We start from the raw sequence: 22,217 nt of genomic DNA, 5'->3' as shown, positions 1-22,217 counted from the left end.
TCAGGGCAGCAGCAGCAGCATAAATAAGAAAGGAGACAGACTTGAACCCACCTTTAAGGGAATTGAAAAATAAAGCAGAAGCTAAGTGTTGAGAGGCAAGTTGAGGCTATGATTTAGTCTAAGAAGGAAAGGTCTATCCATTTTCATCAGGGGTGCACTCTGGCTGTATCTCAGGGCTCACAGAGTGAGTGCTCAAGGTTATCATACCCTCACACTCTGGCCACACATAACACCTGCTGGACATATCAATATTCTCTGTCCACTGACCAGGTTACTTATTGTTTGAAGAAATAGGAAAAAACCCACAGTGGTACAGAGATTGAAAAAAACCACCAGAATAAAAGAAATAAAGCAGATTTTAGTCCCTGCGTTTCCCCACAGAGCACAGAGAATACCTGCACCTGCCTCGCTCTCTATTTTGGGATCTCTATCTAGAATTCAAAACATCTAGATGATTCAGTGCATCAAATTGTTATCAAAATCCAAGGAGCTGGAATGCTCTCTTCCTGCCCTACCCACACTGCTGCTGATAATTTCACTTATCAGCATCCACGTATCCCTCATTTTACCTGAACATGGACTTTGTGGGTGCTCCCACACACAAAAAAAAAAAAAATCCCTCCAATGTAAAACCAAAGCAATGCAAAGTTTCCACAACTAATTAAAAAAAAAAAAAAAAATCAACACCTCCAACACCTGCACAAACACTCTCACCACATTTCAAAAGTTGATTTAGCAGAGCACCCAGGTTACAGAGTTAGGTGCAGCTTTGTCAGAAATAGCTGGACTGGATTGATGCTCAAAGACCACAAGCCAAAGCCCAAAATAAATTGATGGGAACAAGTGAAAATCCATCTGTAATCACAGAACAAATTCACAGACTTCACTTCAGCAGAGAGCAGAGAGCCCTGATGTTGGTGGATGCTGGCTGGCAGACAAGAATTGAGGCAGCCCATTACCTTTTTTTTTTTTTGTGCAGTGTAAAGTCAAGGATGAAGGATATAAAAATTTAGAGACCTGCATTAGAAGTCTCACACACTGGCAAGTTATGGGATTTTGCAGGCAGGGAGCAAAACAGATTTAAAGGCTGCAATTCTAGTTATTTTTAGTGGGACAAATATTGCAGTTATGCTCTACATCTTTCAAGCTGTATTAAAAAAAGTTAGCCACGTTTATTTGCCACAGAGTGAGGAAGGAAAGGGTGTATGGGAACAACCTCTTTATGGTCAGAGCTAGAAAAACCCCACAAAGCCAGGCTCCAAATGTGGTTTTTCCCCTTCACCCCCTCATAAAACAAAGTTGTCACCACTGTGTGTGTTTGAGCCTGCCTGGCCTCCAGCCAAGCCTCCCAAATCCCATTTTTGCCTTCCAAGGCCCAGGGAGGAGCCCACACGTGCTGTGCACAGATTTGGGGTGGGCAGGTGGATGCTGCTGAGCCCCAGATCCCCACAGCTGTGTTTTACCTCTCTCTGCTCACTGCAGATCTTGCACAACCACAGAGGACGTTTCTGGGCTCCAACAGTTTCTATCCCACACTTGGTGCAAACTTTCTGAAACAAGGAGAGAGAAAAAAAGAAAAGAAAAAAAAAAAAAAAAAGAGAGGTGGTGTTAGCAGCTCCCCATAGCCCCTGGGGGAGAGGAGGTTGAGAAGCAACAGCTCTGTTTTGCTTTCCTTAAAAACCTAAACCATGGCACAAATTCCCTGTTTTTCCACTGACTGCAAGAAGATGCTTCAGGGCTATAAGGACACGAGACAAAGGCAAATCCACAGCACAGTCCTTGACTCCAGGGAGAGGAGAGAACTGGTCAGGGCAAATCAAACCCCATCACCCACAGGTGTATTTCCAGAGTGGCTTTTTTATTCCCCTAAATCCTAACCCCCATTCTCTGTGGTGTGGAGAGCAGCTGTAACCAGGCACAAGTGCAAGACTGGGAATGTTCTCCTTCCTCCTCTCACACACGTGTGTTAAATCCCACGTTTTCCCCTCCATCTCAGCACACTCTCCTTGATGTGGGGCTGTTTAGCAAGTGGGCATGGCCATGGTTTCACACATTTCCTGAATGTCTAATGGTTCTGCACAGCCCTTTCTGCTGTCTCTGCTGGCATTCCAAGCCACTGACAACCTGAATCACCCAATACTACATCATGAAGCTGATGCCCATCAGCCCTGGCAGTGCAGCTTGAATGAGAAATAGGATGAATCCTTTGATCCTCACAGAGGAAAAGCCACTCACAAGAGGAGAGCAAAAGCTTGCTGAGATATACATGAGGACTGGATGTCCCCAGATTTACACATCCCCCACACCAGGCTGCTCCTGTGTCCAGGGATGAAGGTCTCATTTTCCCCATCCTCCTATTCCTGCCCTCATCCTCATCCTCCCAGAGAAATAGTGAACAACCTGTTGAGCCTGGTGCATCAGCCCTCAGCATGGTGCTTCCCAAGCCAAGGGGGATTGGCAGATTCAGTTACAGACACCACCTAAAAGAGCCCAAACTCTCCCTCCCCCAGCCCAAAACCCGAGGGAGCAGCTCAGCCTGAAATACCCTCCAAAATCCCAATTCCCACACGGATAGCACATTCAAACGCTCCCTCTAGTGGAAATTCCCAACCGATTTTACTCCCAGCCACGAGTTCTGAAAAATCCCAGTATGAAAACGGTGTTTTCCTCCTCCCCTTCCCTGCAGAGTAGCTGGGAAATTGAGCATCACTTACAACCCCTCGGATGAAGACATAAAAATCAAGGGCACTAAATGCAGCCCCATTTCTCATTAAACACAAGACAAAGCACTTTCCTCTCCCACTCATCCTTCACCTTTTACACATGACATCAATCCCCTCTGCATGGTAAAGCACCTTGGGCTTTGTCTCACTCCGGCTATTGTTAACACATCTGGCTTTGCACACACCTTTGTCTTGCCACAACGCCTTGGTTTCCCAGAGAATAAAAACTAATATTAAAGGCATTCTCTCCAAAGCAGGAATGGTGCTTAGAAGATCCATCAGAAGTGCAGAACCTCTGTTCAGCAGGAGGGACTTGCTGAAGGTAAATTCTCTGCTGTGTTTCAGGTGCATCACTACAATTCCTGGTTATGAATTAAACATGCTGCAATGACACGGTACCAGAGCAGTGCCTGCCAGAAAAATATGAACTTTGAAAATCCATAATTCCCTGACAAATTGCTTATTGCACACAGCACTCCATGAGTGATGGATATCCCTGGACTAGAGGGAACAAGCAGTTCACTCTGTGCTCTGCTGAAAGGTTGGCTGTTCCGAGTTCACTCCACAACATTAAAAAGCAGAAGGGAAGAAGCCCAGAGCACCCAGGCAGAATTGCCTTGGGCTAGCACAGAGCTGAAAAGTGCAGCCAGACTGAAAGCAGCTGAAAATGGACCCTGGAAAAGAAGGATCTCACTTAAATCAACCTGGATAAGAATGCTGCTGAACTGCCCAACAGAATCCAGACAAAAAGGGAATTAAAAAATGTTTAAAAATCCAGCTTTCCTCTGGAGTTTTCTGGTCACAGCCCTCCCAGAGCCTCAGACTCACACTGTCCCACCAGCTGAGGAACAGGGACGTGTCTGAAGCAGCTTCTGCCTCCTCAGTATTGTTCAGGGTTCACAGGAAATTGGTCAAAAAGCCCCGTGGCAACATGACTCGGCTGGCTCCTGACAAGGTGAGAGCAGAACAGCCACGGGAAGAAGGCAGGAATAGAGCACATCCTGTTATTCCACATGCCTGAAATTCAGGAAAGAGCCAAGAATCTCCTGCCTGTCACCCGACCCTTTATCCTCCACAGCGCACAGAGACCACGCTGCTCCCAGAGCTGCTCCCATCCAACCCTGACCTTTCACTCCCCACTGCTGCTTCCTTCCACACCCCTTCCCTAAACGCTGCTTTCCCCAAGGTTGAGGGCCCAGGGGCTCCAAGATTTGTGTTTCCTTTCCCAGGCATTGCCTTGGAAGGAATCTTGTGCACAATCCCAGCGATTTCTGCGAGTTCCAGTGGAGGAACCCGCTCTGCAGCAGAGCTCACAGCCTGCTCTGCACGACAGCTGTGTCCCACAAAAGCCAGCAGTGCCACAGAAGCTTGTTCCCCGTGGTCCAACCACCAGTCCATGGTAAAGCAGCAGGTTTCACCCAGTCAGAAACACTCCAGCACCCAGCAGGTGCCCTCACCTCAACAGGCTGGCATGAAGGAACTCCCAGAGGTGAGTCCCCAGGGAAGACGGGCTTCAAGAGCAGGAAAACCAGCCTCCCAGCAGAGGCAGGATGAGGTGGTTGCCTTGGAGATCATAATCTCCACAGCAATACAGATTAACCCCTCAGCTGTGGAGCCAAGAGCAGCAGGAATCATCCCTGGGGTGCTGGCAGAGCAACAACACACACAACACAGGCAGCCCCTGTGAAACTTGCACTGGTTTGGAGCTTGAGGATGGACTTGAGTCCTCTTGGAAGGTCTCAGGGCAGAGCTTGTAGTGAGTGCCAGCAAAGCTCACAGACTCTGGTGTGAGCTGTCTCTGATGGCTGCACATTCCTGCCCCTTGTCCCCCACTGCAAACCCCAAAACCCCAGCTGGGAGAGGGGGCTGGCACAGCCCACACCAGCGCGGAGGGCAGCTCGGGCACTTCGGGATCCTGAGGAATCTCTTATTATCACCAGGCTGCAACAGCAAACCCGATGGTCTGACAGCACCAATGAGAATAAAATAACCCTGCAGAGCTCTCCAGCTTCCAAGGGCCTGGTGGCATTTCCTGGAGAGTTCTGCTGCCAGGAACAGGCACGTGTGACCAAACCCACCTTTTTGCAGTCCTGGCAGAAGACAGAGGAGCTGCCCAGCAGCCCCAGCATCTCCCCACAGAGCAGGCACTGCGAGAGGCCGTTCCCCATGGCGTTCTTCCTCATGTTCTCCAGCCTCTCCACCAGGCGCCTGCGGGCAGGAGGCAGAGCAGAGGTCACAGCACTGCAGGAAAAGCTTTAAGTGCTCAGACCAGGGCAAGTCAGAAAGCACTGGGAAAGGGCAAAGGAGCTAAACCTGCCAGGCCCTCTCCATTTCCCCTCTCCCTGAAAGCAGCAGGGCAGGCACTGACTTGCCCACGTCCCATTAGAAGCAGGAAGGCCAGACTGAAGGCCAAAGACCATAATGACTGAAGCCATCAGACCAAAATGAGCCTGGCTGTGGCACAGGAATGGCAGTAACTGCTCCCTGCTCCATTCCACAGCCCATTTGGAAGACAGGAATCACACATGCATGCACAATGCCTGCAACAGCAGGGCTGGGAGAGGGAAGGAAGGCGGGCTAGGCAATTAGGATGCAGGGTGTGGAGAGCATGCAGAGCAAGGTTGCTCTGCCATGAGATCACTGCTTGGCAACCTTCAGGCCTCCATCTGCAGAGGGGGACAGCAGCAGCCAGGCCATTTATCAGCACCAGCAGCAGGAGGGAGTGATCCGGCCATCCATGAATCCCACTCTCATTAGTGTTAATGTCCCATCCACCAGGGCCCGTTGGAGAGCAAGGCAAGGGCTGTTTGAAAGAGGTGCTGCCTGTGGTGGGGAGGTCAGGCTGCACAGCCAGAGAGAGCCATCATCAGTGGATTTATGATCCTCGACTTGGACTCCGGCACAAAAGAACTCCTGGGAGCTAACAAAAGGCATTTCAGAGAATGCCTCACCACAGGAGCTGCAAGGGTAGCACTTGCTGCAGCTCCAGCAGCAGCCACAGGAACAGTCAGGCCCTCAGGGTCACTGGCTGCTTCTGGGGTCTCCCATTTATCACAAAAACATCGCTGCCACTTCTCGTTAGCCCTCGCTAACGAGCTCTGCACAGGGAAGCAGAGAAGCAGGAATCTGGGCCTGCTGGACACGGGCTGGGAGTGCCTGGGGTTTCCTGTCTCAGGAACACAAACACTGCTGGGAAATGCTGCAGGGCTGCCCAGCTCCCTGGCCCTAAAGGCAGTCGGTGTAGGCTGATCACAGACAGAGCTCAGGCCAGACCTCCAGCAGGACTGAGAGCAAATGGGAACCTGCAGCAGCAAAAAGGATGCCTGTAAATTAAATAATTCAAGCTAGCAAACCCCATCCAGAGGGCTCAGCCAACTAGAACATAAACTCATTCTCTGCTCCAGGCAAAATCCCAGGGGCCTGGTGCGGACAAGGGAAAACCTGATTGCACTGCCAGCAGTGATCCTGAGCCATCCATGCCCTGGGCACCTTCCCAGCTTCTCCCAGAGCCCCCGCCTCAGCACCACCTGCATTTTCCAGGGACTGTGTCAGGGCTGCAGCCTCAGCAACCCCCAAGGCTTAAAGAAAGCATGGAAAGACTTCAGCGAGAAGGAAAACACAACATCCTCCCCGGTGGTCATCACCTCCAAACAAGCAGCATGGGAGGGGAAAAATCACTGACCTAAGGGATGCTCTGAGTGATGGAGGCTGAGCTCAGGCAGCTGGGAGAGCCACTCCTGCCTGTGCTGACCTTTGCTGGGGAGGGAAGGGGACAAGGGACGTGACCGTACCCGATGCGCTGCTGCTCCACCGCGTCCAACTGCTCTGCCTTGCGGATGACTCCCAGGATGACCTCAAGCTCCTTGGGGCTCAGAGCCTGCATCTTCCTCTGCTTCTCAGTCTGGAATGTGTGCACTGACCAGCCCGTCTGGAGCCTGTGGGAGGGGGTGGAGGGCAGAACTCAGCTGGGGAGACAAAGCACAAACCCCCCGCCCTGCCCCACAGCCCAGGCACGCAGACCCACGGCAGCCTCCCATCAGGGAAGCCTGTTCCATGCTAAAGCCCAAAGCAGGAGGCTCCTCTCACTGACCACATTTCCACACCGCCCCCTCCCAGCAGCACTGAGTGCTGTGCTGCCTCTCCCTGCCCTCTGCCCTCCCTTTCTGCTCCTGTTTGTGTTTGACCACTGCAAGCCCCAGCAGCCGCACCCCTGGGGCTGCCCCTCCTGGGGATCCCCGCACAGAGATGGATTTGCCAGGCACCACAAATGCCAAGAGCAAACTCCCAAACACAGGGATCACCTGCACCCTCCTCCCTCCAAGACCCCACATCCCTCACGCCCTCAGTTCAAACACACAAATGGCCGGGCATGCCTAGAAACACAAATTTGGCAACATCCTCCCTTAGCCTGGCCCAGGTTCACACGAGGACTTCAGCAAACCCCCTGTGCCTCACGTGCAGCAGCTGATGTTTCTCCTTGGCTCACTTGGCAACAGGCAGGAGCTTTCACAGCTCAATTAATTAATTACCATTCAGGAGGGGTTTGGAGGTCACTGGATAAACTTATGGCTGCAAGGAGGATGCACTTTTGGGCAGCACTGTCTTGCTGAGGCTTTCTGCAGGCAGGGGAGCTGGCAGTGAGGTGCCCAGCCAGGCAGCCCCCTCCAAACACAGGGTGTTCCCCAATTTTCTAACACTCTGCAGCAGCAGCTGAGCCCAAGGGTTCAGGTAAGAGCAGAGGTGGCACGGTCCCAGCTGCCAGGGAATGAAAACATCCAAGAAAAATGCACTTCCAGTGCTTGACTCATCCCCATCCTTTTAGTCTTTAGGTTATGCAGTAATTTTAACTTCAGAGAACTAATGACAAGTTCCTAAAACAAAAAGGTGCTGGCAGCTGGGGGATGCCATCAATTATATTTAGGGTGCTGCAGAGATCTGAGGCTGCCTCCATCCCTTCCTTTCACCCAGGGGAGGGCTGTGGGATGGACTCCCAGGGGTGCAGGATGAGCCCAGAGACACCAGGAAAGCTGTCAGGGCAGAGCTGAGGGTGGAAGGGGAGGAGGAGGAGGGTGGGGAGGACTCACTTGGCTCTCAGGGCCAGCTGCCGGTCGTTGGGGCAAACCCAGGGGCCCGTCCCACTGCCAAAAATCATGTCAGCCATGGCCCCAGCCTGGGGAGGGGTGGGGTGGCAGGAGTCACACCTGGAAGAAGCAAACAGAGGTGATCTGCCAGCACCGTACACCGTGGGAGCAGCCAGACTCTCACCCACAGACAGTGATAAAAACACACCATCACCCTCATAAAATATAAGCTAATAAATACTTTCAGATACCTTGAAGGCAAGGCTGGAAGTTTAGATTTTATGGTATACGCTGGGAAAAAAAAAAAAAAAAAAAGCAGCCAGACACTCTTTGTCAGCCCTGATTTTTCATTTCAAACTAGGGAAAAGCATTGTCTGTAAAAATAATCCCTGCCTCCCCACCTCCAGAGCCCCAGCACTGCAGTTCTGACAGAGAAAGCCACTCCAAAGGACACAAAGAAGCTACAGTTGACTTTTTTTTAACCTCTTCATGGGGTAACAAACAAAAACCCACGCAACAATCAGCATGAATAGTGGTAAGTCATTTCCTTCATTAAAACTGCCTCCACAATAGCCTGATATTTATAACTCCAGCCTACAACAGCAGCTTGTTTGCATTCTCTGATGCTTAAGACAGCACCTCTTGCAGCAGATCTCCTGCTGTGGCTCCTGTCCCTGGCATGGTCACACCAGTGTTCAGTGAAAATTCCACTGAACTGATCAGGAAAGGCAGCAAGAACCAACTTCCAGATGCTCATGGGAGAAACATCCCCCGAAGAGACCCTGAGGGTTCTGAGTCCTATCAGCAGCTCAGATGAATGGAAAGCACCAAGGGACAGGCACAGCCAAAAGATTTCAGTGGATGCTGAACTAGACTTGATGTACTGAGCTTTTAACCAGCTGGATTTGCTCTCCAGCAGAGCGAGTGTCTCACAAGCCCTAATGCATAAATTCCCAGGTATTAATGCTTGTCCCCAGCACAGACACTTGCCAGCTTTGAAACCATACCTGCTGGGCAGAGATAACATGTTTAATGCTGGTTGGCAACCAGAAATCAGATCCAATGGCAGGCAAGGTGTGTCACCTGCCAGCTGTGCTGGAGTTCCCAAGCAAACACTTTTTTCCAGCCTCAATCCCCAGCAGTGCTGGAGCCACCCCTGCTATCTGCTGCTGCCACACTGAGCTCTGAGCTGCTGTGCCAGGCACAGCCTGATGGCCTTGGCCCCCTCACACAGAGCTCGTGCACATCAAACTGTCCCTGCCGTGCTGAGCTCACACATCCCCCAGCACAGAGACACCAACCTGTGGCAGAGAACTGACAGCTCCCTCCTGCCAAAGCCCACCTCAGCCCTCAGAGCCAAACCAGTCGCAGACAATGAACCAGCTCCCTCCTCTCTGGCCATCCCAGTTTCTGGGAAGAGCCTGAAAATGCAGTGCTTACAACAGGCAGGAGGGAAAAGGGGAAATTCCACACAGATTTCTTGCAGTGCGAGGGGAAATGTCTGTAAAAAAGGTGAAGGCTCAGCACAGTCTGACTTCTGCAAAGTGAGGCATGGAGGAGATGGCAAAGCTGCAGGAAGCAGGGCTGAGGCAGGAAGGACAGACAGAAATGTCACACAGGATTTTTTTAAACCTTTTCCACATTAGTCAAAGCGATGCCTTTTGAAAGAGAAGAAAACCTTGGACCCTGGCACCGACTGCTCTCCCCACTCTGCTCAGTGGGTTTGTATTTCCATTCAGCCCCAGAACACCTCCTGCTCTTTTAATCTTCCTCACAATCTGCAGGAGGAGAGAACACCCTCCCCTCTCCCATCCCACAGCGCTCACACCCAGGGGAGCAATCAGGCATGAACAGCACAAGAACACAGAGGCTCCCACCCTCAGGCCTGAGTTAGAAGCAGAGAAAAGCTACAACTGCATACAGAATGGCTGACCTGGGATTTTCCAGAGATTTCCCAAGCCTGTGATGTGTGGTTACAGGATTATATGCACATGTAGCCCCCCACACAAATGCATATATTAAATTACTCCTCAGCTGCACCATGAATTGCTCCCTCCCACTCATGAACACCTGAAGAATAGCACAGCCCACACTCTGTGTCCATGCAGGGCTCCAGGCAAGCAGCCTGTGGTGGCTGGGGGGGTCTTTGGAATAAAAGCTGGAGCTGGAGATGAGCCCCACAACACGGCCAGGGCAGAGGAGTTTGCTTTGCCAGCAGCTTTCAGGGTGGAAAGCTGTGCTGGAAGCATCTGCCCCTCCTCAGCAGAGCTTTATCTGCTCCACCAGAGCTGAAGGCGAGTCAGAATAGAGCACATGAGCTGAGCACTCCTCTCAGGAGAGGCTTAAAGGCATTCTCCAGCCTCACAGCACAGTGAGCTTTGCTCAGCGTGACTGAACAAAAACAAGCAATGTCATGGTCCTTTGCCTCTTGTTGCTCAGCATAAGCTCCCTGTCCTCCACGTTCCCTGAGCAGCATCTGCAAAGAGAGAAGGCAAACAAAACACTGCCTAAAAAGCCACCAGATCCCAAAAGAGTCTTCAGAAAGATCATTCCCTGAAATATTTACAGGACGTGCCATCTCCTCTGATGGGAGCTGCTGGCTTTCCACTTTTGCCTCTGGAAAAAGCCTGGTGGGGACACACCTCGAAGGAGGAAACAGGAATGGGACTGCAGGGCATGTTCTGCTGGGGGAAAAGCAGGGCTGGAGGGAAAGGACTGTCTCTCATGGGTGTGGGAATGATGCCAGAGGAGCAGAAGGCATGGAGCATCTTCTCTCTTATCTCAGTACAGGACAAGAAGTGCAAGGAAATCAGAAACACCCAGATAGCAAAACCACGCCAGCCTGGGGAGTAATTTCCATGGGCTGTGGTGAAATATCCCTCTCTGCAGTCTTGCATTTTCTCTCAGAACTACTCCAGTTAGCACCAAGCCATCCCCTCCCTGTCCTCCTCTCCTCTTAACAAACTAATGAAGGGTAGAAGCAGCCAGTCTCTACTGGTGAGAGAGCAAGAGGAACCCACAGCTCCTGGCCCACCTGCAGGTGCCCTGCACACAGGGTGACAGCAAAGCACGAGCACTTCATGGCACAGAAAAACCTCCCACTCCAGGCTTCAGCTTTTTACCTGAATTAAAAGGGGAGCTCTTATCGATATTCTGTGACCTGCTTTAAAACCACTCCACCTGTTCATTCCTTTCCTGTGATGGGGGAAGTCATGTGAGACAAAACCTCATTAAATCCGAGTCCACTTGGCTGCCCTTGGCACAGAAGCCCAGGGGAGGAGCAGTGCCCTGCAGGGCTGACCCTTCCTGTGGGGCCAGGAGCATCCTGGAGGATGCAGAACTGAGCACATCCCCGCCTGCAGCTCTGCCTCCATGACAAGAGCTGTACTCTGGCAACCAGAACTGAGAACATGACTTCAGTCTGGGAGGGAGAAACCTTCCAGAGAGCCTGAGTGAAAGGAGCAATGGCAGGCAGACACAGCCCTTGGACATGATGCTCTTCAGAGAACTCCTGAGAAAGAATCCAGGTTTTCTCAGCAGAACATCAACATGAGCATCATGTATTTTACCTCAATAACTGAGCACAGACACAGCAGGTCATACCTGCCACCTCACCAGCTGCAAGAGCAGATGCTTAAAGAAGAATAGAACAGCACAGCACAACACAGCAATACTTACCCAGAACACCCTCCCAGCCTCCAGAGATTCCTGGATCATGCACTGCCTGACCCAGCCTGCACATCTATTTAACACCCTCAACATTCCCCTGTTCTGAATTTACCAGCTTGCTTTTTCAGCATCGTCTCACCACACCAAGTCCCTTCCCCACTCCTCCACCTCAGACATTTTGACTCCACCCTGACTACACCAAAGATGAAACTGAAGGGTCTTGGTGACCCTGAGGCACTCGTGGCAGCAGGAAAACCTCCTCATGCAGCGACAGCACAGCCTGCACCAGCCCTCCTGCAGCTGGGCTCATCACAGGTGCCCACAAAGCACCAATTCCTCAGAGCCCTGCAAAGACAAAAAAGTCCTACACAGGCCCACGAGGAGGCCTCCAGTCAGCTTCCATTTGCCTGCTTATTTCAGCTGAGCAGCTCGTGTCTAGATTAATTTGTTTTCATAGCAAATTAATGAGACGGCTTTTTTTTTTTTTTAAATACTTCATTTTACAAAAATCAAAATGAAGCAGTTGGCCGGAGCCAAGCTCCCAATTCCCAAGCTGTGTCATTACCTCACCTGCTCCCAGGGCATCACCTCCCCCAGGATTCCCAGGTACCTGCTGGCTGGTTTTCCCTCAAAGGAATCGGTGTCATCCTGCTCCGGAGCCAGACCCCGTTATCCCCGGGAAACCTTGGCAACTGAGGAGTGTTTGCTGGTGTTGCCATGGCACAGGGTAAATGAGGGGCAGGGATTGAGAAGGTTAACCCAGCCCACCAGCCTCTCCCTTTCCCTGCCAGGAAGGTTATTTGCTGCAGCCACCACTCTTCCCCTCGTGGTTTAAAGCCCCGCAGCTGTATTTCAGAGCTGGTTTGAAGTGCCAGGAGAACCCTGGGGGGCTGTAGGAAACTCCAAGTTGGCTTTGAAGGTCTGGCCAAGCCTCGGAGCCAGAGCAAGGCTGAATCAGGGTTTGGAGAAGTTTTTCTCACACCTGAACCACTTTGAGCTGCTCATTCACACCCACAGCCCCTTCGGCAGGAGCCTGCTGTGGGCACCAGTAAAATGCTGTGAAATGATTTTGTAAGGGCTAAGCAGAGCCAGGAGATCCCCAGCACCTCTCTCAGGCAGAGAGAGACACCTGGGCACGGCTGAGGAGCAGCGTTTTGTCATTCCTTACCAACCTTCAGCAGCAAATGGACAGCCAGGAGACACAGGGAATCCAATGGGATCAGAGCTGACTTGCAGCTCTGCAGCCCGGGCCAAAACAGTGTCCAAATAAACACCACAAAGCTTTGCCAAGCTCAGGGACAGCAACTTAAGGACACAATCAGACAGACTTTCCCCATGAAAGCTCAATCTAAGCAGCATCAGTGCCAGCAAAATGGGGACAGCCTCATTCAGACCCTCATTCTGGTTGGCCCAGCCCAAATCAGACACCAGCTGGGAGGTGTCCTTATCGTGAAAGGCCAAGCTGGTAAAGAAGTGGGGGAGGATGAGGTTTGGTGGGCAAAATCAAGAGGTTTCCTCTCCACCAGAGTTGCTTCCCAATCCCAGCAGCAGCAACAAGAAGCCAAACTGCTTTTAAGATGGAGCTTATAAAGAGTTTTTAAAATACAATGCCCTGGAGGTCCATGCCAGTCCTGTGAGTGGGAAGATAAAATCAGCTCGACAGGAAAGCCGACATCCAGCACCGACAATTCTTTATTAACGACATCCAGCACCGACAATTCTTTATTAACGACATCCAGCACCGACAATTCTTTATTAACGAGAGGCACTTGTTAGTGTGGCTACCCGAGATATGGTGAGCTAAAAAAAAAAAACCAAAAACCAAAACCAACAACAAATAAACCAACAGGTTTTGCCAAAGCAAAGCAGCCTCCAGGTGCCCCAGCACCCCTTGATGCCAGGGAGGAAAGCCAGCACTGTTCCACCTGCCAAGGTGTATCTTTATTTATCAGACTTTGGACCCATTTCCTCCTGATCCCCAGCCAGGCAGGTGCCTTATGCAAAGTGAATAATTCATGAAGACAGCAGGCTCTTTCTGACTCGCTTTCGGGGCAGGTTGATCTGGCGTAGGCCTGGGAGAAGCAAATTAGCATCTAAACGGCCAATTAGAGAAACTCATTTCACTATTCTGATATGCTAAAAAGCTCGGGCGGCCCGAGGCTGGCAGTGTGGCACCTCCCAGCCTCCGGAGGAGCATCAGGTTTCTTAGAAAGAAAGGGACAGAGCGAAGCGCTGAGCACAGGCCAGCTTTTGTCAAGGAATCCCGTGCAGAAGAGGAGCCACATGCCAGGCTGTTTCACGGGTAACCTCCAGTGAACCAGGAAAAGAACAGCCCGTGGCCGTGGAGAAACTGCTGAGCAGCCAGGCCTTGCCAAAAAACTCCCTCTCCTCCGAGCCGCAGGCCTGCCGGCACATCTGGAGGATGGAATAGCTTTCCTCAGCATCCTTAAGGCATAATACTGGTTTTGGGCACCCTTTGAACACCACCACAAACGCGGCCGCTCCAAGGCTGTTATCACCCTGGACGTCGTTGCTACGAGCAGAAGGAAAGCCGTGGACTTTGACCAGGTGCTGGAGAGCACCTGAGCCAACCTGCAGCACCCCAAACAGCCCGAGGGTGGGCACAGCATGTCGCTGTTACCTGCACATCCAGCACACATCGCCCAAACCCCACGGCAATCCACCCTCCCGCACGCCGCTTCTCCCACCTCGCCGCCCGCACAAGCTCCCAAAAGCCAGGACGTGCCTGGTAACTTTTCCTCGGAGCACATCGCTTTCACCTCCCACCTCCGGCTCGTTTCCCTCCACATCTTTGCCACTTACAGTTAATTCCCTTCCCCGCCTAAATTCCCAGAAGGGCTGGGGGTGGGGATGGACCTGCGGAGCTCCACCAGCCCAGCCCCAGGGCAGGCTCCAGGACGCATCCCGGCCATCGCCCAGCTGCTCCCGGAGCGCTCCCCGCAGCTTTTCAGGGACCTCTCGCAGCCGTGGAGGCCCGGCTGAGGCTGCCCCGGGCTCCTCCAAGCTGCTCCCCGCTCCCAGAGCCCACAAACCCCGGGCACGGCGCTTTTCCTCCAGGTGCCCGACAGCCGCGGCGTGCCGGGCGCTGAATCTCAGCTCAAACTCCGCCCGGAGCGCCCCAAACCGAGCCGAGTTAGGCTGGGCTGAGCTGAGCTGAGCTGAGCCGCTCCCCCCCCGCACCCACCTGCGCTCCGGCCTCACTCGCGGTCGCTCCGCGGAGCCGCTGCCCCGGCGGGACGAGGCGGAAACGGAGCCGCACCTGCGCCCGCCCCCGCCCGCCCTCCGCGCCCCGCGGGGCCGCGCGTCCCCTGCTGGTGTCCGGAGCTGGCCCCGAGCGGCCCCGGGCACCGCCAGATGTGCGCTGGGATACGCTGGAGGGATGTGGGTGCAGCCAGATGTGCGCTGGGATAGGCTGGAGGGGATGTGGGTACAGCCAGATGTGAGCTGGGAGAGGCTGGAGGGGATGTGGGTACAGCCAGATGTGAGCTGGGATACGCTGAAGGGATGTGGGTACAGCCAGATGTGAGCTGGGATACGCTGGAGGGATGTGGGTACAGTCAGATGTGAGCTGGGATAGGCTGGAGGGATGTGGGTACAGCCAGATGTGAGCTGGGATACGCTGGAGGGATGTGGGTACAGCCAGATGTGAGCTGGGAGCAGCTGGAGGGGATGTGGGTACAGCCAGATGTGAGCTGGGAGCGGCTGGAGGGGCGTGGGCACAGCCAGATGTGAGCTGGGAGGGCCTGGAGGGGATGTGGGCACAGCCAGATGTGCACTGGGAGGGCCTGGAGGGATGTGGGTGCAGCCAGATGTGAGCTGGGAGCAGCTGGAGGGGATGTGGCACAGCCAGATGTGCACTGGGAGGGCCTGGAGGGGATGTGGGCACAGCCAGATGTGCCCCAGGACCTGTGTGAGGCTCCAGGCACTGTCAGATGTTCTCCAGGAGCAGAACAGGGCTGTGGGCACAGCCAGATGTGATCCAGGTGAAGTTAAGGGGGATGTGGGCACAGCCAGGTGTGCCCCAGAACCTTTTCTGGGCTGTGGGCACTGCCAGATGTGCATCCCAATACAGAGCAAGAACCCACGGGAAAAATGCACCCAACCACAAACAAGGAAAGGTGGTACCAAAACAAACCCTGAAAAAGACCGAACAAAATTTTCCCAAAACAATAACAACAAAAACCCCACCCAAAACTGAAACAAAACAAAACTACCCAACCAAACAAAGCACAAACCCACACAAACAAAACAAACACTCCAACAAACAGGAAAAAAAAAAAACAAAGAAAAAAAAAGTCCAAAAAGTAAACAAACCCAAAATCCACACAAGAAACAAACAAACAAAAATCCAACCCAAACAAAAGGAACTTTGACGGGGTTAAAAAAAAAGTTCACACCAAGAACAGAACAAGGCCACCTGCCAGGCCTGGGACAACCACAGGGGGCTCAGACCTTTTAAAACTGAAGGGCCCAAACCTCCTGAGCAACCCCAATTACAGACATTTGCTGGTAATGGCAGCAAAATTTGGGTTTGTGAAGGGACAGCCTGGGATCCTATGGTGAGTCAACATCAAATCACAGGAACGCAATTATTCCTTTGCACTAGAACACAGGAATTTGGGCTTGTTATGGTCTAAATGTCCAGTTGATGCTGTGAGGAAACTTGCCATGTGACAGGAAGGGATGGGGGAAATGAGAGAGGGAAAAGAGAAAGGAAGAGAAAATAAATGGTGTTTCTACTGCCTGTTCAGAGCTGGCTCTTGAGAAATCTCCAGCCTCTGCAAACCCTTTCACTCCACACATCCACCAGCCCTCAGGACCAGCTCAGGGACCCTCAGCCACCTTTCACCTGAATCAAGCTCAAGTCTAAGCACATATTTTTCTTTTTGGTTCAGGAAGCTGTTGAAAAATACCTCAGAGGAAGCATTTTGCATGTACACAGAGCCTGCAGTTCTGTGGAAGAAAACACTTGACGATAACATTTCCCACCAGGGTAGTTCTTCCACACAGTCAATAATATAAATAAATTAAACACACGGTTCAGCCAACTTCAGGAAGAAGATAAATTACCTTGTTTAACCAGCTGTGCTGGCAGGGAATTGACACACATCTCAGAGTCTGCGTCCATCCTTCTTGTCAGGATCCCCACAGATGCTCCAGAGTCTGCAAGGCTGGGCCTTGGTGCCACAGAGAATAAATATGATGTTACATTAAAATTTTTTAAAGGCTAAATTCAGGTCTTATCTTTGATAGCACGGAGTCAATTTTTAATAGACTCATTTCTCAGAAGCCAGGCACTTCCAGTTCCACCCAAAGAACCCTTCAAAGTCTCTCTTTTATCAATGATGGGTTTTGCTGAATTATTCACCACATTGCAGCTGCCAGAGATTTTAAATATCCCCATGACAAGGACAATGAGGGATAACAACCTGCTCCTGCAGGCTCACCAGTGCTGCTGACAGTGGCACCGTGCATGCCCTCAGCTGATCCCTTCTCCTCTCCCGTGTCACCTCAGGCTGGCACATCCCTCAAGGAATGGAGAAGAAAGAGCAGCTTTTTGGAGAGGTTGAACTCGTGGGTGTGGTGTCCTGCAGAGGAACCACAGGTGCTTAAAAACAGCCTTATTGTACAGCAGAATGGTCCAAGCTGGAAGAATCCTGGAGTGCTCCAGGATTCCCAGTTTGGACACTGGGCTGGTGAACACCAGGAGGTCAAACTGGCTGGATCCTTATTTCTGAACAGCCATTTCCCAGGAAAACTGGCTGGCACCTGGCAAGGAGCTGTGTGGCACTGCTTCCCCATCTGCCTGACTGCCCCAGCTCAGTTCAGCTGCTTCACAATTCACAGCAAGAAGTCCAGGGCTTTTCTCCAAGCTGTTGCTCTGATTGCAATCCTCTGATTCAATTTGTGTTCATCCCTCTAATTACCTCTCCTTAATAAAATGTCAATGATTCTGTCCCTAATCTGAACCAAAAAGGTCTTGTTTACAGAGCACACCTGCTCAAGGGTGTAGAAGACAAAGCAAACGCTGGAAGAATATTGATGCTTCACAGCAAAATCTGCTTGTTTTTAAACCTGTTTTAAAGAAAAACTCCCAATTCTGATCCAATTTTCTTGCATGGGCAAGGCTCAGGTCTAATTCTCCTTTCCTTGTTCACATTGAGCCTGCAGTACCCACAAGATCATTTCACAAGGCTTCCTTAGTAGCCCATGTATAGATCCATACACAACTTCTGTGCCTCTGTGGCACAGGAAAATGATGCACATTTGGGAATAAACTGGGAAATTTTGAGAAATTTCACAGTGTAGTTGTATTCAAAGTCAAAAAGTGCACCAGGGTTTGCATGAGGATGATGGCCTTTCAGGATAACCTGATCTGCTGCCAGGGGCACCCCAGCTGCCAGCCCCTGCAGCAGCAGAAGGGGCAGGTCAACCAGGATAAAGCTGCTCCTACCTGTCCTGGCATTCCAGGGAAAAGCTGTCAGAAGATGATTTTCTGTACAGGCAGCTCAGGCCAGCAGCTCCCACTGGGCTCTAATTTTGGCTGGCGAGTCAGGTTTTATCATAATAAAATTAACAACAACCACCGCTTGTCATTAGCAACAAGTAATCCCCTTCCAAAAATACCACGCTGCCTTCCCAGTCTGGATGAATTATTTACACCCCATCAGTGCTGCTGCCACTTTCCTTGTCTCCTGTCCTGTGTCACTGTCCCTTTTATCCACAGGCAGGCTTTGGGGACCTTCTGGCTGCTGTCCAGCATCAGAAATCACCATCACTGCCAGCCCCTGCTGCCTGGGCAGGAGAGCATCAGTGGAAGCAGGAGCCTGGTGCCACCACCTGTCCCAGTGCCACCAGCAGCGCCACATCGCAACAGAACAGGAGAAAAGAGGAAGAAGGAAGAGGAGGAAGCACCCAAAAGGGATTAAACCACGTGTTCCTCCCAGGGAGAGGACCTGTAAGAGGAGCACGGCTTCAGCAGCTTTTCCTGGAGTTGTGAGGAAGGATTTTCTCCTCTGGAGGACATGTGCTGATCTGCGAGGGTCTCACAGCTCTTCCCACCAACAGCCAGCAGCAAGGGCAGGGCTGCAGCAGCCCCAAAAACCAACAGAAGCAAGGGCAGGGCTGCAGCAGCCCCAAAAACCTCCGAGAGATGTTGCTGCTTCTGAAACTGTGCTTCCATTACTCTGCTGGGAGTAAAGGTGGAGAGGGAGGGAAAAGAAAAGGCAAAGTGGGCAAGAGGAAGGGAAACGGGAAGAGGAGGGAGGGGAAAGACAAGTTTCCCTCAGCGCCTTGATTTACAGGGCTGAGGTGAAGGGGTGGGATGATTTGGGGTCTGGTGCTTCCCCTGCAAATCCTGCAGCACCTCGGGGCTGGGACAAGGACAGGGGACAAGGGACAAGGACAGCCCAGCACTGCTCACGCAGGGGACAAGGGCACGGGAGCGACAAAGAGGCGAGTCCAGGCTTGTCCCTGTGCCACCGCTGCCCTGGAGACCTGGCCGGGAGGGAAGGCGCTGGCATGGAGGGGAGAAGGCTGGAGGGAGGAGAGGGGAAGGGAGAAGGTGAGGAGGAGGGGAAGGGCTGAGGGGAGATGGAGGGGAAGGCTCTGAGGAGAGGAAGGTGCAGAGGGGTCACAGACAGGACGGAGGCCACGCTGAGGGTGCTGAATTTGCCCCCCTGCTCCCTGCCAGGCCATTCCAGGGCCGTTCCCCTGGGGCAGCAGAGGGATGCGGGCAGGAGGAGGCGGCGGGACCCGGCACCTCCTCCAGCAGCTGGCACGAAGCCACCACGGAGAAAGAAGCCAGCAGGCAGGAGTGCCACCACTGCCAGCACGAGGGCAGGTGAGAAAAACCAGCTTTTCCCAGGAAACCACCGATGGTGCTTTCAAACCTTCCCCTGCCCCCTGCTTATACACAGATTTTCCTCTCTAGCTACAAATTTATCCCAGAGATGGAGCACATGTAACTACACCGAATAAGCAGTAGGAGGCATTAGGCACCTGCCAGGGAGTAGAGAATTCCATAAAGTGCCCGGGATTTGGGATGCTGTTAATAGTTAGGGGATATTTAAATATTCAGCCTTGCACTGGGTTACAGCATTGACCTATCAGAGGGGGTGAGTGCTTGGTAAAACTACAGAAAAGGAAGGGTAAATTCAAAAAATTTCTGTGCAAAGGAATGATTCCATTCATTTCCACTATCTTAGTACAAAAAGTGCCTGAAAGTTTCCAGAAATTGTACTATAAAAAAAAAAAAAAATCACATGGCTTACTGTATTAATGGATGACAGCTTAAAAAAAAATCCCCAACAACTCAGAATCAATTTCCTGCTAAAACTGAGTCAGGCAAACTCAGTGAACTTGATGCCAGTGCAGAAGTGCTATTAATGCATTAACAGCTTCAATAAATACATTTTACAGGTGTGATAATCCCTATGTTGGCCAGTGGGAAAAATATCTATTTCCTACCTAAAAATAAGATTTCTGGGCCATTACTGTTTTTCCTGCCGATTTGGGGTTTTATTAAGGCACAGAAAGCAGTTGCCTCATTTTATTTTTGTTTTATGAAATAAGCAGGAAATCCTCAGAGGCAACACTTACCTTTTTGCTAACAGCATTTATCATTTCAGCAGGAAAACAGCACCAAAAAACCAGAAAGCAGCGGGCCCACTCCCCTCCAGCACTTCAAATCCCAGCTCCTGGGAGGAACCCTGACTCAGCCCAAAACACTGCAGAGGGGAATCAGGAAGATGTAAAAATAAACAAGGCTGTAGCACCAGCTGGCAGCATTTTGGGTTCTAGTGGGGCAGAGGAAGGTCTCTGTGCTCAGCTCAGTGAAAGCCTCCGCTGGGATGGGATTCTGGAGGATCCCGAGGCAGAGAGGGAAAGGCTGCGTGTTTATAGGGTGAACAGGAGGAAAAGGTATGAATTGTATATCCAGGAGCACTTCCCAGCTGCCAGGAATTCCTCACCCCTCCACGGCAGCAGCAGGTGAAGGAGATTCCTGCAGTAATTATTTGGAAGAGCAAAAATTATTGTGCCTGAATGCTGATTGAGGAGTTGCTGTGAACCGAATGCTGAAGGAGCCTCTGAGCTGCACCAGGGGTGTCACCCAAAATCCCAACAATTTATCTTAGCAGTGGTTCCTCGCTGTGTCTGTGTGGAGGAAGGGACATTTTTATTTTAAAAAACAAACCAACCTGTTAAAGTATGGATGCAACTCTGACTGCATCAACAATTAGAAGTGCTCCTTTCCATACTGTGTTTGTGCTAATTATTGCTGTTGGTTTATTTCCAAATAATACTCCTAAACTTTCCAGGTATTCACGTTGTACATTGCAGATCTGTGAGCAGATGAAGGACCAGACACCTTGTTTAGAGGCTGAAATTATTTCCAGGCACATGAACTTACCTTCCTTGAAACTGGGCGAGCTGCAAAGTCAGCATGGGAATCCAGCCCTCACCTCCTGGCTTTTGATCCAATTGTTAGGTTGAGGGTTTTATTTTGCTACAAAAATTCATTATCTCAGACCCTCAGGTGTGACATTCTGGAGAAGCACACGCGAAAGGGAAACAGCACATCCAGAACAACAGGGTTTCCTTGGAATTGTAGGTGTTAATTAGAAGCTCATTGGGCCAATATGAATTAAAAATCACGTGGTACAGCCTTGTACTTGCCTACTTCAAATTTTTATAGTAAAATAATGTTTTTCATATGGAGTGTCATGCCAATACTTCAGGAGAACAGCCCAGCCCTCGCTACAGGAAGCATTTGAAAGTTAGGTGACATCTGAAAGTCTCCCCGAGCTCCCCTGAAAGACACTGTGCTGACTTCTAAAGTTTCTTTCTTAATGGCTTTCTAAATCGACCCTTTTATACAGAATTGATGTTTATAAGTGGCTTTTCTCCTGTTTAATCCTTCAAAACTCCAGGATACCCAAAAGCTCTCAGAGCCTTTTGCTGGAAGCAGCAGCTTTGGAGCAGCTCCACGGCTCCCCAGACCCCAATAATGTCATTACATGCAACTCTAGAGCTTCCACAAGCACATAACCAGATGAACAATAAAAAGTGAGCAAAAAATCCCATTAGGAATTAATTAACTGATGTTCAATTACATCCATTCCTGCTCTGCCAGAGTCACTAACAAAATCAGCACGCCTGCAAAATGTGGAAAGGTTAAAAGAACAGATTAAGCATCCAGAAAACCACCGCAGCGTTTCCCTGAACACAATAGCTTATAATCATCTCTTTTGGTTTTATAAAGTTTAATGCATAACACACTCTAGTCTTATGTTTATGCTGTGTTTACTAATGCAGCATTTGAGCATCTACATTTTAAAAATAAATTCCTCCTGGTTTAATACATGTTATATTTGAAAGGGATTAGTTCTTCACTTGTAGGATATGCTGAAATTCATACCAGAAACTCTCTTTAAAAGTCAAAGTGTACCAGATGAACGACTCAAACACATTAAGGAGAGGATTTTCAGCTGTCTTTAAAGCACTTTTTCAATGTCTCACTAAACTGACAGATCCACAACATTTGGTGTTGGTTTGGTTTTTAATATAGACAGTTTTATATAGGAAACACCCTCCTAGAATATGTAAACAAAAATAGAAGAGAAAGGAGGGGAGCTGGGATTGGCAGGAAATATTATGTATTTATTTCTAAGTAACTACCACAATAAACACTGAAAAGCTTTGAATGAGAAATAAAGAGACT

At 50.8% G+C, this 22,217-nt stretch overlaps 1 protein-coding gene across 9 annotated transcripts in view; it reads right to left on the bottom strand.

The window, feature by feature from the left end:
• RPH3AL (rabphilin 3A like (without C2 domains)) overlaps positions 1 to 14,757 on the bottom strand; it is a 35,858-nt gene extending 21,101 nt beyond the window's left edge. For 5 of the 9 annotated variants that reach the window (XR_011005478.1, XM_068210615.1, XM_068210619.1 and 2 more), the window contains exons 1-4: positions 7,808 to 8,313; positions 6,515 to 6,658; positions 4,802 to 4,931; positions 1,464 to 1,550 (exon numbers count right to left, since the gene is read on the bottom strand). Coding sequence is in view for 8 of the 9 variants with exons in the window: in XM_068210615.1 (XP_068066716.1) it covers positions 1,464 to 1,550; positions 4,802 to 4,931; positions 6,515 to 6,658; positions 7,808 to 7,884 (438 nt within the window). In the remaining variant the exon portion in view is untranslated. Of the gene's footprint in view, positions 1 to 1,463; positions 1,551 to 4,801; positions 4,932 to 6,514; positions 6,659 to 7,807; positions 8,324 to 14,678 lie in introns of those variants that run through there. The other 4 variants (XM_068210616.1, XM_068210617.1, XM_068210623.1 and 1 more) reach the window with 4 other exon arrangements.
• Between the last annotated feature and the right edge of the window lie 7,460 nt (positions 14,758 to 22,217).

This window comes from Anomalospiza imberbis, chromosome 20 (assembly GCF_031753505.1).
Source record: "Anomalospiza imberbis isolate Cuckoo-Finch-1a 21T00152 chromosome 20, ASM3175350v1, whole genome shotgun sequence".
Lineage (NCBI taxonomy): Eukaryota > Metazoa > Chordata > Aves > Passeriformes > Viduidae > Anomalospiza > Anomalospiza imberbis.
This window is presented reverse-complemented; position numbering and strand designations above follow the sequence as displayed.